Below are 20,461 nucleotides of genomic sequence, written 5' to 3' on the forward strand. Positions count from 1 at the left end.
GTGAGTCCCCAGAGGGCGCAGTCACACCACACAAAACTCTCCTGATTGTACTTCAGAATGAGCTACAGAGAAAACTTGCAAATAAGCTTCACGTGGTCTAAACATTACAGCTCAAAGCTTTAAGAAGTAGACGACATTTATTTACACGAGCATTACTTTACTCTGGGAACACAGGCAGAAATAGGCTACATGGCAGGTTGAATAGAGTTGACTACATTTCCCGTCAGCCCCGTGGAGCGCGTCTTCCCTTTTCAGCAGGGTTTTCTCGGTCCGCAGCTGGATCAGCTGGTTGGACGCTCCGCTGTGCGGCAGTCACTTTTTGGGGGGAGAAAAAGAACATTTGGTACTTTTTTTTTATTGAGAATTTTTCGCCGGAAACGCTGGATTAGGCGCCTGATTTACACACAGTTTTCTTAGTTACTTTCTTTCTTTATATTTATATGATTTTTGCCGTAAGTGCCGATAAATTGGATTAAAGTATTTTATGATTTGAAAAGTGATATTTGATAGTCTCCTGGTAGTGAATGGGCTGGAGCTGTGCGAGCTCAGCAGCATCAGACTGTGGGTTTAGTTGGACTGAGGCTCCTGTGCCAACGCCTTTTCCCCCCCTCTCTCTCTCTCGGCTTCGCCCTGCGTTGGGGAACTTCAGCTCACGCCGAGCCCAGAGCTCGTTGGACGGTGTTTTCAACTTATGAGCTGCTGAAACCACAGTCCGTCACCTAAGAATTAGTTTGAAGGCAGGAAAAAATGGGGTGCACGATCAGCGCCGAGGACAAAGCTGCTGTGGAGAGGAGTAAAATGATTGATAAAAACCTGCGAGAAGACAGAGACAAATCCTCCAAAGAAGTGAAACTACTTTTACTCGGTATGAACTTTATTTACAGTCTCTCTCGCTCTCTCTATTCCTTTATGTACAGCAGCTGTTGTGTCATCACATGACTATATGAGAAGTCCACTTTTAATATTCACTTCTTTAGTGTGGGATCGTTTTAGGTTGACTCCAAACACTCCTCCCTCCCCCTCCTTCTGTCAGCTTTAAGCAGCTGCGGCTCATCGCCCTTCCTCTTCCTTCAGAAGTAAACCAGATGTTGGTGGTGAGAGGGCAAATGCAAGTCCTTAGCCACCTCACTGGTTTTCTATCTGTGTTGCATTGCTGAAATTGGGAGTACTTGCCCAGAGGAGCTGACAAGTGTTGTCACTTGCCTCTGATCTGTTTTACATCAGTGCTTACAGATTTAGAGCTGCAGGTAAAAGCTGGTCTGGGGTCAGTCTGTTCTGGTACTTGAGAACAAGTGCATTTAAAATGAATTGTGTTGGAGCTTCTGAAAGAGCTTGACATTATCACAAGTTCATGGATAAAAGTGTCCACTGGTGATGAGCTCTGCTGCACTGGTAATCTGTGCATACAGCCTGCAGCCACACCAAGACCGATATGCCTGCATATGCAGTTAAATGAATGAGCAACCCAATCAATTAATCCACTCATTATTTAAGGTCTGCATATTTTTAGTGTTCTTCACCTTAGTCACTTCTAAATGTAGTAATTTAACTTGTTTTAGAACCGTTTTTTCTTTAGCCAAAGCAGTTTGCTGCTGTAGTGAATTTCAGGCAGAGGATCCTGCCGAACACACAAAAAGTCAGGCCTTATCTTCACAGTGTGTGCAGATTTCAGCATGCTATAACTGTATGCTGTATTGTTACACTGTCACTGTGGGTGTGGGGTATTAAATTAGCCCAGTCTAACAAGGTTTAGTGTTTTTATTCTCTGTGCCTGTAGATCTACTTCATGGTGTAAATGTGTAAGAACACAGAAAGATCCTGTAATTGATTATGATGTCTGTTAAAATATTCATATAAATACCATCAGACTTGCCTAAATTTGAGACAACAGGGTAGATTCTTTTGTTTTCCATTCTGGAAAAAGAAGGAGAACATCAACATCAAAAAGCTCCACTAAAATTTTACAGTCTGTTGATCTGGGCCTGCCCAGATTTGTGGTATTTTGTTTCTAAACTGAGCAGAGAGACGACTCTGTGATATTTTTTGTGCCATCTGTTACCAACCAGACAATTAAACATCCTTTACTGTGTTTGACCTTGCCTAAAGTATTAGTATAACAGACAATATCATATCGTAAACGCTCCCTGATGAGCAACATATTAACTTTGCTGTTCACACTCATACTGAATGCTAATCTCTTTCATTTCAATATAATGAACTGTATGTGAAGATAATCTCAAGAATATGATACGGAGATTTAGGAATGGGCGTAAACCAAAGCAGATGGAGAGTTATGGGTCGTAAAACTAAAGGAGCGAGCTGGAAGATATTGTTTGTCACTGTAAGAGACCGCTGTCTAACACAGTTTTATTCACTTAACAATATCACTTAGAGCAGCTTTAGCCAACGCACTCTGGAGGCCTAGCTTATCAGAAAATGAAAAATCTTATAACACAACAACCTTTCAAAGAATGTTTTCTTTTCATCATGAATTGAAAAGGAAAAGCTGTATATGTCACAAAGACATACCCTTCTTTAGGTACACTTTGCTAGTAGCAGATATAATCTCCTGTTTTAATTCTTCATGCCACAGATTCAACAAGGTGCTAAAAAACATTCCACAGGGGTTTTGGTTCACGTTGACATGACAGCATCACGCAGTTAGTTGCTGCAGATTTGTCGGCTGCACATTCATGATGTAAATCTTCCGTTCCTCCACGTCCCAAAGGCGCTCTGTTGGGTTGAGATCGGCAGACTGTGGAGGCCATTTGAGTGCAGTGATCATTGTTATGTTCAAGAAACCACTCTGAGATGATTTGAGCTTTGTGAAATGACCTGGGGCATTATTCTGCTGGAATGAACAATCAGAAGATTTGTACACTGTGGTCATAATGGGATGGATAGAGTCAGCCACTGTACTCAGGAAGGCTGTCGTGTTTAAACAATGCTCAGCTGATAGGGCGCCCAAAGTATGCTGAAAAAAAGTGTGTCAAATTCTGAATCTACTGTTTGAGTGTTGCAGCACAAATTAAGACTCATCATCATTTTTCCAATCTTTTATTGTGCAATTTTGGTTAGGTCGTATGACTCGTAGCCTCAAGTTCCTGTTCTTAGCTGACAGGAACAACACCCGCATTGGTGTTCTCCTGCTGTAGCCCATCTGCTTCAAGGCACAACATGTTGTGTATCCAAACGTGCTCTTCTGCATACCTTGATTGTATCCAGTGATTATTTGAGTTACTTTTGAGTTGCTTTTCTTATCAGCTCTAAACAGTCTGACCTTTCTCCTCTGACCTTTTGTATTAACAAGGCATTTTAGCCCAGAGAGCTGCCACTCACTGGATATTTTCTCTTTTTTGGGCAATGCTCTGTAAACCCTAGAGATCATTGTGAAGGAATATCCCAGTAGAACAGCTGAAATACTTTCTGAAATACTCAGACCATCCAGTCTGGCACCAACAACCATGCATGACGTTTAGAGTCACTTAAACAACGTTTTTTCTCTATCCTGATTCGCACTTTGAGTGTCAGCGGGTCATCTTGATCATATCTGTGTGCCTAAATGCATTGACTTCTTGCCATGTGATCAGCTGATTAGATATTTTAGTTAAAGAGCAAAGTGGCCAGTGAGTGTTAATTTCGTCACGCAGCAGGATGCCAGAACATAGCGCTGTTAGTAAATTACACAGTTTTTAATGATGGTGGAAAATCTCCTCATAAAACTGTAGAAAGTGTTTATTCATGATTCGAGCGTTCAAAGGAACAAATGAATTTGTCAATTACTGTAACTGTGGTGGTAAATCAGAAAAATAATCAAAGGTAAAGATATTATCTGTGATTTTTGGGGGGAGAGACAAATTGTAACTTAATCCCCTGAAATAACCTTTTGTTTTTTTAGGCACCACCCACTTAACCTCACTTAACATGAATATTTTCCACTAACAGGAACTGCACTGTGTGAACATTTGTGGTTGTTGATCAAGACTGAGATGATTTTCATGCTTCTCTATCTGATTTCCTGCTTTTTCCCCCCTTGTTTGTGTTCTGGGTCACATTCTGGATAGAGGCATTTTTCTCACAATGAGGCAGCTTTCCCATCAGTGCGCTGTCCTTTGTGTCTGCAATGATTTTTTCTACCTTGATTTAAAAGATAAGACAGGACTAAACTCTGCCAGTAAATCTACTTACTGTAATTTTTTGAGCCATTACTGCCCACAAGTGTTAGGTTACCTTTTATTTTTTCTCCACTGTTAGGTTAATAGACTACAGCATGGCTGTTGTTTGGGGAAAAAATGAAGCTGCTAGGTTAAAAATAGATTCCACATGAAGTCACATATGTGGGTTTTGGATACACACAAATCCTACCAGCAGATATACGAGGATTGACTTCAGGTGGAAAAATGTGGCGCTGTAATACTAAATTCAGGCAAAACTCTTATTGTATGGAAAGATTCATTGTCAAATTTTGACCTCAGAGATTTTTCCAGGCAGTGCCCTTCACTCCCTGTCTGTACAGGAAGAGGAGAGTTCATGGGAAGAACAAAGAGGACTTCAGCTGCTGTGCTTTATTCAAAACCACAAAACTTTAGTGCCAGTTAACCCATCCAATGAACAGTCTCCTATTTGACCACAAACAATAATTCATAAAAAAAATAAAAAAAATCTGCATTTCAGATTGTTGTTAAATGAGGCTTGGTTCGGAGTCTGATTCCTGCCTGTGTTTCTGGCACCCTGTGTAAAGTTGGTTTTTAAATTGGCCGCAGGCCATGCTTGACAATCAGCCAAAAAATGCCATGAATGAGAGAACTGGTTGCTGACAGAACTGAGCAGTGGGATCAACACACTTTGTCCTCTCCCCTCTGTCTGATGAGCCCGATGAGCGTAAATCTCTCTGGCTGCTGACAGCTTAACCAAAGAATTCATGGATTTTATTCTTGCTGGCCGTCCATCTGAACACGATACTCTATTCTGAGCCTCCTTGGCAAACTTCATCTGCTGTAGATTCCTGACTGGCAATGGGAATGTGTCTCGTTTTTGGAGATTCATTATGTTAAGACAATAGAGCTTCCTGGGTGTTTTAAGGAAGAAAGCAGTCGCCCATATTTCAAATTCCAGCACTTGAAATGTATTCATCCTGTGGTTTCTGATCATTACTGCAGTTGCATAAAGCAAATAAAGCCTCTGATGCCAATATAATAAAATATTTGGCAAAATATATGCCAATAAAAGGGGGTTTTTCCTTCCCACTGTGGCCAAGTGCTTGCTTAAAGGGGTCGTTTGATTGTTTGGGTTTCTCTTTATTATTGTACAGTCTTTACCTCACAATATAAAGTGCCTTGAGGTGACTATTGTTGTGAATTGGTACCATAAAAATAAAATTAAATGGAATTGAACTGAATTGAATGTACATGATAGCAAGGTGTTTATGGAAATGAGATCTAAGGTTTAATGTTGGCACATTCATTCAGGCCTGTTTAATTAAACTTCAGCTGTGTCTGCAGGTAGCATGAGGGCACAACAGGGACTTCAGTATGTATTGATCAGTTAGGCGGACCAAAGTCACCATAATCAATCATGTTGACAGTTTAACCCAGAGGCCAGCATTGTTACTGCACACAGTCACATTTATGCAAGTGTTATACTTTCTGCATCTACGAGTATGAGGGACTGTGCTTGGGTTAAATAAATGTAACATAAATTGCGTCATCAGAGGGTCAGTGTGATGCTCCCTGTGGAAATCTGGATGCCTTCCATTTGGTACTACAAAGAGCAGCAAATGCAAATCCATTATCCAAAAACTATAGCAGATGGTATACTCCTGAACTTACAGTAGTGTAATCATTTACAGTATGCAGGGGTCTGCTAGCATCCAAGTGGCATGAATCTCAGCATCAGAGAATGAAATAGAAGCTTCTGGAGTCTACTAGAGTCCTCGGAGCAAATGCACAGTTGACTCCTCCAACCAGCACTTCCATCATGTTATAAATACTGTTATTGGTTTTTTTCTTTGTTTCTTTGCTGGAGTCAGGTGGGGTTACCTTAGCGAGGTCTGATCTCTCCGACTGTCAAAACTTGACACATTGCCACTGCTGTAGTTTAAAAGTTACCACCCCTACACCTACCCACCCCTACTTGCCTGGGACCCCAAGTAGTTGCCTTCCTTCCCTAGTGGCAAGCATCACCTTTGTTCCTAATAGACATCTGCACCCCTTTCAGTTGGTTGTGACTGCAACATCAGTACATTACAATGCACCAACTATATAAGCATTCTTGGTGTGCTCTTCTGCTGCCGTACATTCATGGATGCTCTTCTGCACTTTCACCAAGAGAAGTGCTGCTCATTGCTCTAGGATTTTTTATAAATCCTTTTCCTAGTAAGAAAATCCCAGTAGATCAGCAATTTCTGAAAACTCAGACCAGCCCATCTGCCATCAACAACCATGCCACATTCAAAGTCACCTTTCTTCCCCATTCTGATCCTCGGGTTGAACTTTAGCAGCTCAGCTTGACCACAAGTATATTTTCAAAACTTAAGAAACAGTATTAAGCGTATCATTGTAGCCGACAAATGAACATCAACTGAGGACCACAAATATGGGATGAATGAAAACAACTGTGTCCCACATGGGATCAGTGTGCACGCCCATAAGAAAGTGTGTTTCCAGGCTTGATCTATAGAACTAAGACCTGGATTATACTCTAGTCACCTCAAATAACAAGCACAACTATTACTTTTGACACTTTTGAAGGATAACAGGAATTGTTTGAAATCTTTGAAGATATAGTCTACTCTGCAGCATTATATGAGATTAAAATCAAATCTCTATGGTAAATATGAGACTCTTTAACCCACCGTGTCCTGATCTGTAAAAATGACATGTTTCTTGCTTTGTTTCCAAATTTTTTATTCATTTTTTGTTTATATTATATGCTAGATAAAATGTTAATGCCTAAACGTTTAAGGCTGGTTATTCTTTTAACTTGTTAAGGTCGTAATTTATTTGTTCTTTTAACTTAAGACATGAATCATAAATGTCTCTCCTTTCCTGAGTAAATGTCTAGTATTCCTTTAATATTTATAGAACTTCAGCAGAGACAGTATAAGCTTTTTTTTATTTATGTTATCTCACCATAAGGTCTGCTGTAGAGCAGAGATGTGGGCCAAGCATGAAAAGCAATAATAATAATGATAATAATAATAATAATGTTGTTAAAGTTATGGGATAACATAAGTGTCACGTTCAGGTGTGTGGAGAATGGAGAAAGAGAACCCAAATGCAGGACTCATTATTATAAGGTTGGATGAACTGAATATAAATGACTGCACGAACAGGGAACACACACGAGGAGTTGACAACGACGAGACCAGGAACTGAGAGAAACACAGGGTTTAAATAGACAGGATAATGAGGATTGAAAACAGGTGGGAACACGACTGAAATAAATCTAACTAATGACACAGAGGAACTAGAACTAAACGCAATACACACAGACAAGAGACTATATACAATAAAAGAGGAAACTGGCATGGGGAAATTAAACAATGGCAAAAGGTCCAAAGCTGAAAACACTGGGTCAACGCCTCAGGTACCCTGACATAAAGTTATTGTAGTGCTGAAACTTACCTGATTAATCATTCAACAGAAAATTAGTCAGAAAATATTTAGATTATCGCTGAAGTCACAGGTCACCATTTAGTTACATTTACAATAATCTTTTTGGTTTTCTTTTTCTGTTTTGTTTTTTTACTTTAATGTAACCTTTGGTGAAGTGACTACAGAGCTCAGATGACGATGACAATATTTTTCCTGTTGGCTCCCCCCCCTCTCTCACTCTCTTGCTGGCGTGCCCTCATCTTTGTTATATTCTGTGCAACGCTTATTGGGAAGCTTTCTGTACACTTATGGTAACACATCAAGTTGTTGTGACTAAAATATTATTGTATGCACCTTACGTGTCTTTTATCAGGTCTGCTAACACACAACATGTGTATGAACAGGTGCAGTCACCTGTAAAAAGTAGGGATGGCAGCATAGTCTCTGACATTGGACTAATGCTATCTATCTATCTATCTATCTATCTATCTATCTATCTATCTATCTATCTATCTATCTATCTATCTATCTATCTATCTATCTATCTATCTATCTATCTATCTATCTATCTATCAAATATAAAAAAGAGAAAAGGATCATCCTCCGTCATACAGCAACACTGGATTTGAGCCAGAAAACAAGTTTATGTTTGTTATTGGAGGGGATGGGGGGGTCAACTTGCTGACATCCTGTTTGATTCATATTCTGTATTTTTATGGCCTAACTGCTCTCAAACGCCCAGACCAGCGTGATATCTGGGATTGTCGCTCCAGTGGAAAAACACGGTCTCAGCCAGAAGCGTGACAACTGTTTCCTGTTTGGGTGATTATTGTAGAAATACTATAATGATTGCTCATGTGAAATCCCTCCCTACTCATCATCATTACGATATCATTTATTATAATGGAAGCTTAGTGCGGCTTTGACATCACCACTGCCATCAGTTCATTGTTTGTCGCAGATTCAGACTATTTTGCATCAAGTGCACCAGCTCATCGAACTACTCACTGTTATCTGGGCTATTACGGTTTGCAGTAAGCAGTTAGCGTCTCATTCCGCTACATGACGTTGGTGACTGTATATTTCCGGTGATGAAGGAAAATTGAATGTGCTCACGCTGAGAAACTGCTGAGTGGTGCAGCCAGTTGATTTTGAGCAAGTGAGTACTACATGACTGTTTGGACTCCCCCCAGGGTCCAGTTTAGTTTCTGAAATTCATCACAAAGAAGCTTTTTTCCTGGTGGTTTTGGTGCAAACATGCCACACACACTGTGGGATGTATGATTAAATGAGATGGGATTAAGTTCAGCTGTTATGAAAAGCTGGTGTGATCCATGTGACAGGGGACTAGACTGTAAGACATTCTGTAGTAGCTTTCATGTATGTATGTGTTTATTTGTTTGCCTTCAGTGATTACTGTCCATTTTTTTCAGGTGCTGGAGAATCTGGGAAAAGCACAATAGTTAAGCAGATGAAGTAAGTTAAAACTTGTGTATCAAATGCCTTTTTCCTGGAAGAAACCTTTATTTATTTATTTATTTTATTTATTTATTTTTCTACATTGGTGAAAGACAGTCCCAGCTCTTCCTATAGCTGCAGCACATTTTTATGGGAAAGCAGAGCTGGAGCCTCATTTCGCTCCACTCAGGGCCTTTGTGAATAACATTTTAAACAATGGCTTCAGAGGCCGGTTGTAGCCTGGCAGGGCCTGAATAGAGCCCCCCAGTTCCCACATTAGCCATGCTGTATGCTCAGTCAAGCTCAAATTGCAGCATTAATGACAGTACAAGCATTAAACTTTCCAAATGTGTGATTTGCCCCACATTTGTTAAGGCCACATTGTTAACACTGTCAAATATTTACATGAGCTCTAAAATCCTGTTTGGATTTTGTGTCTGTGTCAGGATCATTCATGAAGATGGCTACTCAGAAGAGGAGTGCAAGCAGTACAAAGTGGTCGTGTACAGCAACACCATCCAGTCCATCATAGCCATCATCAGGGCAATGGGCCAGCTGAAGATAGATTTCGGAGACGAGGCGCGAGCGGTAAGCTAACTGCACTCGGTCGACATTAAAGATGACATTCAAAGAGAGAATTTTACGATGTGAGCAGTTATTCGTGTTGCCAGGATGACGCTCGCCAGCTGTTTGCCCTGGCGGGTTCGGCAGACGAAGGAGTGATGTCCGCAGAGCTGACCAGCGTGATCCAGAGGCTGTGGAGCGATGCTGGAGTTCAGGCCTGCTTCGATCGATCTCGAGAGTACCAGCTCAACGACTCGGCTGCATAGTGAGGACTCACTTCTCCGCATACACGTCAACAAAGGATGATATTAGATGAGCTGACACACAGATGACTGCAGTCATAAAACAGTCAATATAATATCTGTTTCTCATGAAAAGTTTTATTATCGCGTTTTCCTCATCACCTGGAGGGTGACAGCTTTGACTAAAAGCTGCTCTCCTGCTTCATTTTTGAAACAAAAAAAGGCAAGATGTGTCTTGTTCATCAAAGTCCTGTTTCAGCTTGTTGCACAACGGACTGCATTCCTGAAACAGGACAAGAAACGAAGGAGAAACAGGCAAACGGAAATTACAGCCCTCCGCTTAAAGGCATTTGGGCAAAACAGTTGAGAACACCTGATGGGAAGGGAAAACGCGAACAGAGAAGTTTGAGCTAAATATAGCTTAGACTTTAATTACCAATCAGACGAGGATAAAGCTCAAGGTTCTTTTGTGCTTCTGTAGCGTTTATATCACACTCGTCCTGAAAAGAAAAAGTAGCGTAGCTTAGCGTGAAGGACACACTCTCTTTGTTGTCAAAACAGGCGAGCTGTCATGACTCTCTGTGTCCACACTATGAGAAAAGAAGAGCCTGTAGAGTTAGACTGTTTATACTCAACCCAAAAGGAGCCAGTGTTTATCATCCACGAAAATATGAGCCCATATTTAGTATCATTTTGTGGCGTCCTCAGATGTGCGCATGCAGGATGGTCTCCGCATGACCAAACATTTGTTACTCTGCATTAAACTATCTTTTTGGAAATCTTTGGCTATGTCAATAAAAGAAAAAAAAACAAACATATTATATGTATGTACAGATTTTCAGCAGATTTTGTTGTGGAAAGTCTAAAAACGTATTTTACACCCTGCTGAATGCATACTACTTTTTTTCTGTCCCTCAGCTACCTGAACGACTTGGAGAGAATCTGCCAGCCAGACTACATCCCAACTCAGCAGGATGTTTTGCGCACACGTGTGAAGACCACCGGGATCGTTGAAACTCACTTCACGTTCAAAGAGCTCAACTTCAAGTCAGTACAGCTTCATATTGCTCACAAAGGGCCTCCTTTGGGCGACTTATTGAGCAGCTCTTGTCTACACTGGTTTACTATATTTATAAACATTTACCTAGAAGTCTTCATTGTAGACTCAACAGAGCAGTTCCCAACACAGAGAGCTGATTCTACTTCAGGAAATTATGACTATTTTTAGGCTTTTCTTGTTGATGTTTTGTATGTAAATTGTATTGGTCCGGTGCAAGAAAACTTCCCTGTGTGAAACAGTTACATAACACAAAAAGTATTTGTGTTAATTAAAGAGAGTAATGCCCTGTACACGTCGCAATTCGTCCTGCTATTTCAATCAACAATCACATCATCAGTAAACACTAGTGGGCCTGTTCCAGCGGCATCCGTACATGCCCATGCCATAACACTGCCTCCACTCTGTTTGACAGAGGATGTTTTATTTTTCTCTCCATACTTTTCTCTTCCCATCATTCTGGGACAAGTTGATCCTGTTTTCATCTGTCCAGAATTTGTTTGTCGGCAAAGTCTGTTCTGCCCTTCATGTTGTTTGAGTGTAACCAGTGGTTTGCACCTTGTTGTAAACCCTCCTTCTTTTTACAAATAAAAAGGCCTGCTTCAATCCTATATGTATATACCGTACGTATATATATATACTGGCTTTATTAGACAGAGACAGTGAAGACTGACAGGAAAGAGGGAGGGAGACATGCAGCGAAGGGCCACAGGTCGGACTCAAACCCTGGCCAGCCGCTCTCAGCCATCCGACATATAGTCGCCTGCTCATCCAACTGAGCTAAACCGCCACCCAGATTTGACCATTCTTATAGTTTTTACTACGTCTCTAGTAGCCTTGTATTATTTTTTAATTAGATTATTATTTGGGGCATTTTTGCCTTCATTAGACAGGACTAGATTAGTTAGGGAGAGCATACAGCAAAGCGGGGTAAATGACTTGCTTCTAAGGTTGGAGTTGAATGCAGGCTGCTGTATTCTTTGTTGTTGTTGTTTTTAGCCTAACGACGGCCTCTTTCATTTGCATCGACATATTGAAAGTTCCAGGGAACAGCTATCAAATCTGAGTTCAACACTTGGATTCAATTACACATCTTTTATGTGCTTAATTTGTTATAGAATACTGAGAGAACAGGCCTCACCTGGGAATGAAACTTCTTTGTAGTCACAGCATCAAAAATGCTCAAAAGTAAAATGCTGATAAAACACGATTGAAAAATAAAATTGCTTGGAGGATGCTGTTTTCACAAAATCATATACCTGGTTTTCATTCCTCTTACATAACTCACAAATGCTGCTGCTGTTGAGCTCAAGATGACCCACCTTTGTGGCTGTTAATGGAATTACATCGCTTCAGTCCTTTCACATTATTACATTATATAGCTCCTGTACTTATAAATATTGGTAAAACGTTTAGTGTAATAGCCTTCCTGGCCTCCCTTCGTATTTGTAATCCCATAAAAATGCTCAGGATCTAAAAATGTGTAATCACTCGATTGGTGTTGAAAAACGCGGTGCTCTCTAATTTCATTTCGGCTTCAGCTGAAAATCGTAGTATAGATTCAGTTTGCCTCTCAGGGACTCAGGTGGAGGGAGAGGCACAGACATGAGATGTGAGAGTGCAAACATCAGCATGCCCCGTGTGTGTGTGTGTTGGTGCAGATCTTTGTAGAAAACACATAAAAAGACATCACAACTCTAATATGAGCATGAAAGAGAATGTTTATGCAGTAACTGAATCTGTGTTTGTGCATGTGTACGCAGGATGTTTGATGTTGGAGGTCAGCGCTCAGAGAGAAAGAAGTGGATCCATTGTTTTGAGGGAGTCACTGCTATCATTTTCTGTGTGGCCCTCAGTGACTATGACCTCGTCTTGGCTGAGGATGAGGAAATGGTAAGTGCACCAGGGGTGTAATTTCCAGGGGGGTTAGGGGGGGTTACAACCCCCCCCCAATTATCAGACCCAACCAATATAACCCCCCAAATAAAATTATGAATTATCTTGCATAAATAGGCTGTTGATTTTCTTTACTCATTTCAGTTAATACCAGCAAAATAGTCGCATGTTTAATTATCTGGGAATTTACCCAGATTTATTTATTCATTTAGACAGAGATCTTGACCCCCCAATGTTCAGCACAAAGTTACGCCGATGAAGTGCACTGTGAACCGTACACTCTGATTCTGATCCACTTTATAAATCTAACACAGGGTTTTCTTGTTGGCACACTGTTGGCCTTTTTTACATATCTTATGATAGAAGGAAAGGGAAAGATTGCTAACCACACTAATAATGGCTCCGCTTGCATAAAATGTGCAGGTAAGCCGAGACAGTGTGACAGTGAACTACATTCTGTGGTTTGTCTGTGTCAGCGATTGGCCTCACTTTCTGCAAGCAGAGTAAAGTACGCTATTGTTGGCCTACTGCACTGCAGTTTGGACATGTGGTACATTTTGTTCATGACTCACACAGAGCCGTTGGTTCAGGTCAACATAACAAGGAAGGGGTGGACGCCAGCTGGCACTAACCGGCAATGTGCCAGTCGGGTTTCTCAGTGCTCGACGGGACCCTAAAAGCAAAGCAGCTTGATGATATTCAGCTTGTGTCAGGTCAAGATGTCCTCTGCAAGAAATGCCAATTAGGGTCACAGTCACATCTGCTCTTTCCTCAGAACCGGATGCATGAGAGCATGAAGCTTTTTGACTCCATCTGCAACAACAAGTGGTTCACCCTCACCTCCATCATCCTTTTCCTCAATAAGAAAGACTTGTTTGAAGAGAAGATCACCAGAAGTCCCATTACTATCTGCTACCCCGAGTACACTGGTGAGGCAAACTTGTACTTTAGTTTATGGAAGGTCTTATATGACGATGATGTAAGCTTAATGTTTTGAGAAAATATTTATTGTATTTTTATTGTATTTTATGTATTTGCAGCATCCGAGCTGGGATTGTTTAACATGCTCTCTCTATATATAAATATAAATATATATAGTTTTAAGTTGTGGGTTGTCTTAAATAAGTTTCGGATATACTATACTCTTTTAAATAAGTACATAATTGAACTAGACTGTTCCTAATCAGACAGTCTGTGTATGACAAAACATGTTCTCTACAAAGAAAAGCAGGTATAATTGGGTGATCGAGAGATCGTTAAGGGGATGTTTCTTAGACAATTTATTTGGTAAAAACTGACCTTTCACTGCAGGTGAGAGCACATACAAAGAGGCAGCAGATTATATCCAGTGCCAGTTCGAAGACTTGAATAAACGAAAGGACATCAAGGAGATCTACACACACCGTACATGTGCGACAGACACCAAGAATGTGGAGTTTGTGTTTGACGCAGTAACTGATGTCATCATCAAGATCAACCTGAGGGAGATTGGGCTCTACTGAAGCTACGGCTGCCTTTCAGGTCAGCATGCTGAATTAATGCTTGAATATGAAAATAATCATTTGAGGATTTGAGGTAACTTTATTGATTATATGTATTTCTCTTGGTACATTTGGATGCATATCCACAGGTATAACATACAGGACCTTGAAAATTCTGTGCTGAGAAAGGTTTGCGGTTCATTTTTCCATGCTTTGTACTTCATGACCTGGATAAGTTTCCTCCCAGATGAGCACAGCAGACAATTTAAAAACTGGTCTGGTAGACCTACGCCTTATATCAATACAGTTTTTATATGTGAAAAAATGCTGGCCTGTAATATCCATCTATCATGCACACACTCACATAGATGATGGATGATGATGGATGCACTGGGTGCAAGTGAGCTGCAAATGCAAATGCAGTCAATAAATTCAAGGTCCAGCATCTTCCTCCAGTGGATCCTTCAGTCTGCTTGTGGATGTAAAGCAGTTTGGAGGAATCAGGGGTCAAACCCCTGCTGGTACAAGCAGCTTATGAATGTTAATTTAAATTACATTATTTTCATGATAACCTTTTATTTTGGACATTGTGTGTATATCTATATATCTATATATATCTATATCTATATATATATGTATATATATATATATGTATATATTAGAGATGGACCGATCCGATATTACGTATCGGTATCGGTCCGATACTGACCTAAATTACTGGATCGGATATCGGCGAGAAATAAAAAATGTAATCCGATCCATTAAATATCAAAAAAACACCTCACAAAACTTGCGACATGGCGTAACTCGGCTCATAACCGTAGCACATAGGAGCAGCAGTATGCGTCACGTGATAGAGTGGCTGTGTGTATTTGTAGCCTCGATACCAAACCAGCATTTCATCTCCCAGGACGTTATCCCAGAGAGAAGTAAAGCAAGTGTGTAAGTTCATCTCTGAATGTTTGTAAAGCATTCCCATGTTAAGCTTAACAACCGATATATGGAGCGACTGCCTCTCTCTCCCTCCCTCCATCTCCTGCTGCTACTTCAATTGTGAAACTAATTAATGATCAGCTGATCGGCTTTTCTGTCGCGAGTCAGTCTCTCTTCTTTGTTTTTGGCCCACTTTGCACCAGAAAGAGGAAACCAGCGGCTGAACAACAGCAGCACGTTTAAGCTTGATAAGCTGTTGTTAGAATTTATTTAATATTACTTTCTACACCAGGATCCTTTTCACGTAGCTGACGGCTGGTAACTGTGCAGGGGCGGATCTAGCAAAGTTTAGCCAGGGGCCGATAGGGCATGAACAGGAAAAGGGGCACAAAGACATACTTTTCTTTCTTATTCTCATTTAAAATGTCTAGCTTTTAATAAATAATTATCTGAATCTTACACCCAAAGTTTTAATCTGATGTAAAATGTATAGAAGTCCATTACTTTATATAGTAACTGTTAAGTCTAATATACCCTAGTAAGCTATAGTACTTTTTCCTTTGGGAAAGTACCATCTGTGCAGTCTGCAATTCTGTTGAAGAAAGATGTTGAATCTATTTAATTATTCTTGAAAAATAATTTATTTCTGTGCATTTTTTCACCCTGCATCAAATTAAAGTTGATTACATCGATTAAGCATCATGAGGTGGAGGGTGGGGGTGGTTCCCTTTTTTTTTGCTGGGAGTTTGCAACCCTATTAGTTAGGTTGCTTAATATTTCTGCTAAGTACTCTTTAAAATACCAGAATAGGGAGGATTAAGTTTATTAGATTGATCAGTGTTCCTGAACTATGAAATATTTTGGGTGCAGTGTATTTTTTACATGCAGGTATAACAGAATAGCTTTAGTGTTGTTGTTTATTTAAACTTGAGTATGAACTTATACAAAATGCAGCAAGATATTAAAAAAAACAGTTTTATTGATTAAAAACGCACTATATCGGATTCATATCGGTATCGGCAGATATCCAAATTTATGATATCGGTATCGGTATCGGACATAAAAAGTGGTATCGTGCCATCTCTAGTATATATATATATATAGATAGATAGATATATATATATATATGTGTGTATATATATATATATATATATATATATATATATATATATATATAGATAGATAGATAGATAGATAGATAGATAGATAGATATGTATGTATATATGTGCACATATTTGTGTGTATCCATCTGTATTGTGTACATACAGATGGATACACACAAATATGTGCACAAGCAAAATAGTCTGACATCAAGTCTGAAATGCAGTAGAATAAAGTTCGTACATACTTATTAATCTTACTAAATACTAATACTTAGTACTCATACTTACCAAAAAGCATGTTTTACTTTTACTGAATAATGTTTGCTGTAGGTTGCTGTGAGTCTACTGGAAAACCGTTCCACAGTTTTACTCCACAAATGAAAATACAAAAGGTTTTAACTGTAATTCATGCATTAGGACTCTTCAAATTTAACTTTCCACTCAGGTTACAGTAAGTTTAGGGTATTTGTAGTTAAACATCAATCAATCAATCAATCAATCAATCTTTATCAATCTTTAATCTTTACATGGTTAAAAGCAGCCCACCCCACCCCACCCCACCTCCCACTCATTCCCCACACTCTCATTAACAGAAACGGTCATGGATACACACATTCTCTCCACCCAAAGAAGCCCCCCAGCTTCTTTGCCTCCCTCCTGCTGTGTGCAGGAGTGTGTGCATGCTGTGTTCTGTAGCCTTGAACATGCTAGTTCTGGCAGGCTGCTTCTACCAGTATACAGTTGCTGTTGCCTCTGCAAGCCGCTTTGCAAACCTACCTCCTACATTTAGTGCTATTCGTGCCATTTCTGTCTGAATAAATGTCATGTCTGTTGTCACTGATGCTCGAACTGTTCGGGCTTGCTGTTGCTGCTCTCTCTCTTTCACCAGGTGCTTTCCATGTCTTTGTTTATACCTGCAGGGAGGTCCCAGAACAGAGCCATACTGCCTAATATAAATGACTGCTGATAGAACAACAATCCTATTTTTACTATGTTCCTGACAGAAGTATTAATGATAGCTTTGCATTTCCCTGCAGGTTTCAGAACAATCAGGACTTGTGGGATCTTTTCTGCAGAGGGAACATTCAAAAGTAGGCGTCACTAAGGACTACGCCGCAGGACCTAAACTGCGTTAACTTTGGGACTTGCAACTGTTATCACTTTTGTCTTAATAGATTTTTAAGATGTGGCGTGCTCTGAGAGGATGAAAGTGGGCAAAGCGTGTGAAATGATCCCTGTCATATTTAAGATCTTTGCATCACTCGGGCGGGTTTATAGTTTCGCTGTCATCTGCACAAAGACCAAAACTGACTGCCTGTTCATCAGATCCATCATTTCATTTCGCAGTTTTTATGGCTAAAATGTTTATTCTGTTCACCATCGTGTTGCGTTTTGTCTTAGCTGTGGCACGTTACATTTTTGAATATTTGCATCTGTTGTATTTTATTTTTAATTTTTACTTTTAATTATGGAGAATTTCCATTTTGGGGGGGATGCATGAATGACATATCTTATGTATAGTACAAAGTTTTTTGTGATTAGTTTGATGTCAAGCATAAAATATAAGCGGTCGGGTCAGGGATTAGTTAGCTGAAGTCTAAGGAACTCAGTAGCCACATCCGTATCTGCATAGGTGTTTTTTGTTTGTTTGTTTGTTTTATTTTAACATGAACACATTGTACTGAACATCTTTACTGAAATCAGTGTGTGAAGGGATTTGATTTTGATGTACTGTTTTTTCTTTTCATTGATCTTGCAATATAAATATTATGTAGTCTTTAAAAGGTCAGTGTACCGTCTTGTGAATACTAGTAAAGAAATATAAAAACTAAACTGTGAAGCTGGCATAATAGTTTGATGCAGGCATTTAGATGCACACAGTACATGAGGACCGAATACTTAGGAAGACTGCTGCTGTATATTCTGCAGTAGAGCACAGTCCTGCACAGCCAGGTCCCAAGTTCATCAAAGGTTATTACTGATTGGCCACATGATTAAAACCACTGAAGGTAAAGTGATGACATTTTCTGGTAAAACCTTGGATCCTGGGATTCATATAGATGCTATGTCAACATGTATCGCCTACCTAAACATTGCTGCACACCAAGGATCAAGGAAGTAGCCTCCTCCCAGCGTGCACCACCTAAATGATCCTTTGAGCCTCCAAACGTCTTAGAAGTTCACAACAATAAGCGTGATTCACAAAGGACCCACCCTGCAGTCTACAGAACCCAAAGGACACCACAATACATCTGCAGACGCCCTATGTCCAGTGTGTCAGAGCTGTTAGGCAGGTGTCTGATGGACGTATAGCTCACTTGAAATCTGAGCAGTTGTACTGGCCCTGTTTTAACCTCATAGCTCAAAGCTGTCTGAATGTTCTTCTGGTTTAAAACAAAATAACAGGCAACACTAACCAGATGCTATCCACTGTAAACCATATAGTCACATTCTCACCGAAACAGAGCAGAGACTGAGGACACTCAGGTTGGAAACAGTATTTTTAGACTTCGGCGACACATCTGTATGTTTTGAGCTGAGGGTCAGTGTGTTCCAGCTGCTGCACACACAAAACAGCTCAAATTGTCTTTCTCTGCTGTCTCTGCCTGAGAGTAAAACAATGAAATAAACTCAAATGAGATGCAAGCTACGAGTCAACATGACAGCACACAGGAAAAGACTCTTTGAGCTAAAATGTGCCATTTTTTTGTGTTCAGTTTGCAGGATATAGGTTGTGATATTCTAAAACTTTATGTTGTCAGCAGGTAACATCAGACTAAAACCAACATTGTGTTGGTCCATCTCTTCACTTGCATTTCCTGCCTACAGCACTCAGCCTCATTTGTTCCAGCCAGAGCTGTTAATCTTTAAAAAAATTGAGAATCAGTTATATTTTTTAAGAAGGCTTTGCGATGACTCACTCGTGTGTTTTTAATAGTTAAATTACTTTTTTGCTTTATAATAGAACATCACTGGAGGGCAAGTTTTTGATCTTTTCCTTGGCTTTAGTGACAATGACATACAGATGAGGACAGAATTATTAGCCCCCCCATGAAAATGTTTTTGTACGTAGTTCCCAAGTGATGTTAAACAGAGCAAGGAAATTTTAACACAGTTTCCAATACAGATGCAGATGTTTCTTATTTTACTTTGCACACAGAAACTACATTATTTCACACACACCAAAAACTACCACAGTCTAAATTATTGCCCCCTCCCCGATGCTAACAGTGTATTCTTTTAGCTGGATAACAGCCTGCTTTCATCTAGAGTCTCACACACATCTCTTGAACAATACCAGCTCATTCTTCTTTGGAGATTCTCACAAGCTCCTCCAGATGTGACGGTCTTCTGGCATTGGCCTTGTTATTCATTTCACCCCACAGGTTTTCAGTGGGATTCAAGTCAGGACTTTCTGCAGGCCAGTAGTTCTTCACCAGGAGTGACGTATGTTTTTGAGTTATTTTTGATGATCCAGAACTGATTTTGCTGCTGACTGCTTAATTTTCTTTCGAAATCTTGACATATTGTTCTGTTTTTCTTTTTTCCCCCCACTTTGACTTGTTCCACACACACTGAAGCTTCCCCACAGCACACAGGTCTTCTTTAGGTAGTATGCCCTTCTCTTGTTTCTCCAAACATAAGCAGAACCTCTGTGGGAGTTTTGCCCGATCTGACTACAGGATGTGCTTTCAGGCTGCATAATCTTTCTCTAGGTTGTCCTTAGCATGCTACAATCTTACTTGAAAGTGTCTCTTCTGCAGAAGTGGATTTTTTCTTGGTTTGCAGCCTTACAAGCCTCACATGCAGTGCATTCCTGTGCAGAGCTCTAGTGATTGTCTTAGTTGAGACTACAATTCCCAACTTGACTAAATCATTCATGAGTGTGTTGGCAGTTGTTCTGGGGTCTTTAGACACATTCCTCACTAGTTTTCTTTCCAGAGTCTTTGAAATCTTTTGCTTCCTACCTCTGCCAGGCTTGTTCTGTTTTGGGTGCCACTCTCTGAATTTTTTCATGATTGTCGACACTTGGAAACTCTGCAATAACTTTGCATGTTCATGTCCTGCTTTGTGAACATCAACAATTCTTTTTCTCAAGTCTAAGCTGATTTCTTTTGTTTTTCCATGATG

At 40.1% G+C, this 20,461-nt stretch overlaps 1 protein-coding gene across 1 annotated transcript; it reads left to right on the forward strand.

The window, feature by feature from the left end:
* Window positions 1-235: 235 nt before the first annotated feature.
* gnai3 (guanine nucleotide binding protein (G protein), alpha inhibiting activity polypeptide 3) lies at window positions 236-18,163 on the forward strand. The gene is made up of 9 exons (XM_031726393.2): window positions 236-865; window positions 9,029-9,071; window positions 9,500-9,641; window positions 9,725-9,882; window positions 10,778-10,906; window positions 12,680-12,809; window positions 13,588-13,741; window positions 14,124-14,333; window positions 17,368-18,163. The coding sequence occupies exons 1-8, from the start codon at window positions 748-750 to the stop codon at window positions 14,312-14,314; spliced, it is 1,065 nt and encodes a 354-aa protein (XP_031582253.1). The 5' UTR covers window positions 236-747; the 3' UTR covers window positions 14,315-14,333; window positions 17,368-18,163.
* The last annotated feature ends 2,298 nt before the right edge of the window (window positions 18,164-20,461 follow it).

This window comes from Oreochromis aureus, linkage group 20 (genome assembly GCF_013358895.1).
Source record: "Oreochromis aureus strain Israel breed Guangdong linkage group 20, ZZ_aureus, whole genome shotgun sequence".
Taxonomy (NCBI): Eukaryota; Metazoa; Chordata; class Actinopteri; order Cichliformes; family Cichlidae; genus Oreochromis; species Oreochromis aureus.

What these genes read in the sequence shown, in the direction of transcription:
- gnai3 (XM_031726393.2), top strand. Translation starts at nt 748, where the DNA reads ATGGGGTGCACGATCAGCGCCGAGGACAAAGCTGCTGTGGAGAGGAGT. An exon ending in ACAATAGTTAAGCAGATGAA is followed by an intron (nt 9,072 to 9,499) that starts GTAAGTTAAAAC and finishes TGTCTGTGTCAG; the next exon opens with GATCATTCATGAAGATGGCT. An exon ending in TGGCTGAGGATGAGGAAATG is followed by an intron (nt 12,810 to 13,587) that starts GTAAGTGCACCA and finishes CTCTTTCCTCAG; the next exon opens with AACCGGATGCATGAGAGCAT.